Source organism: Octopus bimaculoides, chromosome 4 (genome assembly GCF_001194135.2).
Source record: "Octopus bimaculoides isolate UCB-OBI-ISO-001 chromosome 4, ASM119413v2, whole genome shotgun sequence".
Classification (NCBI taxonomy): Eukaryota; Metazoa; Mollusca; class Cephalopoda; order Octopoda; family Octopodidae; genus Octopus; species Octopus bimaculoides.
Genome location: NC_068984.1, coordinates 140,591,377 through 140,594,658, shown reverse-complemented (window position 1 = coordinate 140,594,658; position 3,282 = coordinate 140,591,377). Strand labels below are relative to the sequence as shown.

The 3,282-nt window shown below is 40.2% G+C and overlaps 1 protein-coding gene across 1 annotated transcript in view; it reads right to left on the bottom strand.

The window, feature by feature from the left end:
- Positions 1 to 914: 914 nt before the first annotated feature.
- Positions 915 to 3,282, bottom strand: part of LOC106877930 (protein argonaute-2) — a 59,362-nt gene continuing 56,994 nt past the window's right edge. Inside the window, exons 22-23 of the mRNA XM_052967533.1 lie at positions 2,737 to 2,936; positions 915 to 1,685 (exon numbers count right to left, since the gene is read on the bottom strand). Of these exons, the coding sequence (XP_052823493.1) occupies positions 1,577 to 1,685; positions 2,737 to 2,936 (309 nt within the window). The 3' untranslated portion in view covers positions 915 to 1,576. The remainder of the gene's footprint in view (positions 1,686 to 2,736; positions 2,937 to 3,282) is intronic.

The window sequence follows — 3,282 nt, the reverse complement described above, 5'->3', positions numbered from 1 at the left end:
TTCAAGTTAGTATAACACAACTTATTATTACAACATTGGATTAACGTATAAGTGACCAGATGTATGTCATCATAATTTAATGTCCATTTTCTATGGTTGGTCGCCCTTCCTAATGCCAACCACTTGAAAGTATGTGCTGGGGGCTTTTTATTTCATGCCACCAGCACTAGTGAGTTCAGGATTCTTAAAAACTTTAGAGACTCAGGAAATTTCTACTATCAGGGGGACCAAATTAGCAGTGGGGGAGGATGCATAGAGAGTATGATAGTTAGAATAAGAATAGGATGGAGGAAATTCAGAGAGCCGTTACCTCTGTTGGCCACAAAAGGGTTCTCTCTCTCTCTGAGTGAAAGGAAGATTGTAGGATGCCTATATACAGACAGTGATTCTACATGGTAGTGAGATGTGGGCCGTGAATGCAGAGGACATGCAAAGGTTAGAAAGGAATGAAGCTAGTATACTCCGCTGGATGTGTAATGTAAGTGCACATGTTCGACAAAGTGTCAGTATTCTGAGAGAGAAGTTAGGCATAGGAGGAATTGGTTGCTGTGTGCAAGAGAGAAGATTGTGCTGGTTTGGTCATGTGATGTGAATGGATGCTAACAGCCCTATTAAGTGCTGATCTCTCAGAGTGGATGGAACACGTGGAAGTGGGGGACCCAGGAAGAGATGGGATGAATTACTGAAGAATGACCTTGGGACACTGAACCTTTCAGGCAAGATGACAAAGGACCGAGATGCCTGGCACCATGCCATGCTCAAGAAGACCCTTATTCCGTAGCAGAAGTGTTAAGACTGATGTTCCTGGTGGTGTAAAGTACTCGTGGCGGAACCACGTAAAAGTGCTCATGCAGGGACATGTAAAAGTACCTGTGCAGTGCCACATAAAAGGAGCCAGTACACTCTGTAAAGTGGTTGGTGTTAGGAAGGGTAACCAGCTGAAGAAACCGTGCCAAATCAGACTGGTCAGCACTGGTCAAGCTGTCCAACCCATGCCAGCATGGACAATGGACATTATATAATGAGACAGATATCTTTAAAAAAAAAAAAAAAATTTTTTTTTAATCGGAAGGTCCTTCCTGATTCATAGGTTTATAAAGCCAGTTTCCCTAGATTCTGTGGCTTAAATATTCCCCACCGGACAGGATGCCTATTAGTAATAAAATAGCATTTTTGCCAGCTGAGTGGATTTACATGAAATGATGTGTTTTTGCTCGTCACCCAGTTCAGGAATCGAAAGCACAATCGAACGATTGTGTATCATGTGCTTCCACACAGAATTATTACAAACCAATAAAGCTGAAGTGTATAAAAGAGTGTGGATGTGTGTGTGTGTGTGTCTGTGTGCATGTTTCAACAAACAAATATATTTTAACACAATGCACTGATTCTTTTCTTCTCCTCGAAATTAAATAAAATTAACAACAGCAGTAATAATAATAATGATGATGATGATGATAATAATAATGATGATAACAAAAACAACAACAGCAATAGGCAACATCAAAACCTAAGAAGTCCATTTATCTTCCTGTTAAACAGCTGCTGGTCACATGGTAGTGTAAGATGATGAGAGTTAAGCAAAGTACATGACCTTGATGGTGTCAGGGTGCACTGCAATTTCATTCGACATGGAAGTTGGGGTTCGCTCTTCTTGTGAAGTTGACTGGTGACTACCCTCGCCGCTACAAAGGGAAACAAAATAAAATGGTCTTTTCTAACACATGTACAATACTACAGTTTTTTTGGGGGAGAGGGGTTTCCATTTTAATTCGTTTACTTGTTTCAGTCATTTGACTACAGCTATGCTGGAGCACCGCCTTTAGTCGAACAAATCGACCCCAGGACTTATTCTTTGTAAGCCTAATACTTATTCTAGGAATGAAGAATTAAACTACAAGGTCACGAGAGCATTTCTACTGTTTTGGTGCATTTCTGAATAGAAGACTCAGTGCTTCTGTTCATCCAGCTGCCAGATTTCCCCCTCTCTGTTAGGAGGCACAAGCACTTACACACACACATGTACAAAGACAATAACTTCCACCTACCAAATTCAATTACAAAACTTTGGTTGGCCCGAGGCTATAGCAGAAAACACTTGCCAAGGGGGCCCACACAGTGGGACTGTACCTGGAACCATGTGACTAGGAAGCAAGCTTCTTAACCAAACAAGGATAGTCTTAGGATATATGCAGGGCCAAATTAAGGCCCATATAGGCCATAAGAACTTAAAAGATTTTGGCTCCCCTATAGATATGTAATTCAAACCATAACATTTTTACTTTTCAATATGAAACAAAACTGTAAGATAGAAAATGTTGTTTACTTCTATAAACTTCCATCTTATTTATATTTGTAAAGTTTCCTGCTTTTTTATTTTTCATTGCAAAGTCTTTGATCAGATCCTCAAAATTAATCGTATGTAACACATCTGCTTCTATACTTAGCTGAGATAAGGCATCCTAAATATTATTTCAGCAAATCTAAAGTGATTTCTTTTGTGCCATAAACCATTTACCATTTCTGTGGTGCCTCCTCCTTCCCTTGATGCCCTAAGCATGTGCTTATTTTGCTTAATGGTTAATCCAGCACTGGTGATGTGCCTAGCTAGAAAAAGTATCAGGGGACCATAGGCCAAAAAGTCTTTCCCAAAAAGTAAACCCTACAAATGAAGTACAGGAAAAAAAAGAGAACAAGTACAAGAAAATAAAGTCAGAACAGAGATGGTATCTTTACCTGTCGTGGTCTTTCTCAACTAGGTGGTAACGAGCTCTGAAAGCAACTAGGTGGGCATAGTAAGCTGGTGCTGGTATAGACACACTCCGCGTGCATCTTGCATATGTATGGCAAAGCTGATAGGTCAACGTCTGAAGTTCGTCTGCACTGAACCGGTTGTCATCCCAGAGAACATGATAATGTGAAGGCCGACTGGTTCCCTGCAGAGAATGAGAGAAAAAAGGAAACAATAATTACAAGAATTATGTAATGGATTTATGTACGTACGTCATATCACAAAATCCAGCTCTTTGGAACTACTAAATCTGATGTGCAGCTAGTGTTTATCTTTAACTAGTTTCAGCAATGCTGTGGCACTGCCTTGAAGAATTTTTATTCGAATGAGGGTCAACCTCGTTTTATTTTAAGAGCAGTACTTATTCTATTGGGACATAAACACACCAACACCAGATGTCAAGAGGTGATGGGGGACAGGCACAGATATATTACACACTAGGGTGTGGCACTTTTTCACGCAGCTATCCTCATGTGGTGAGAATGGATGAG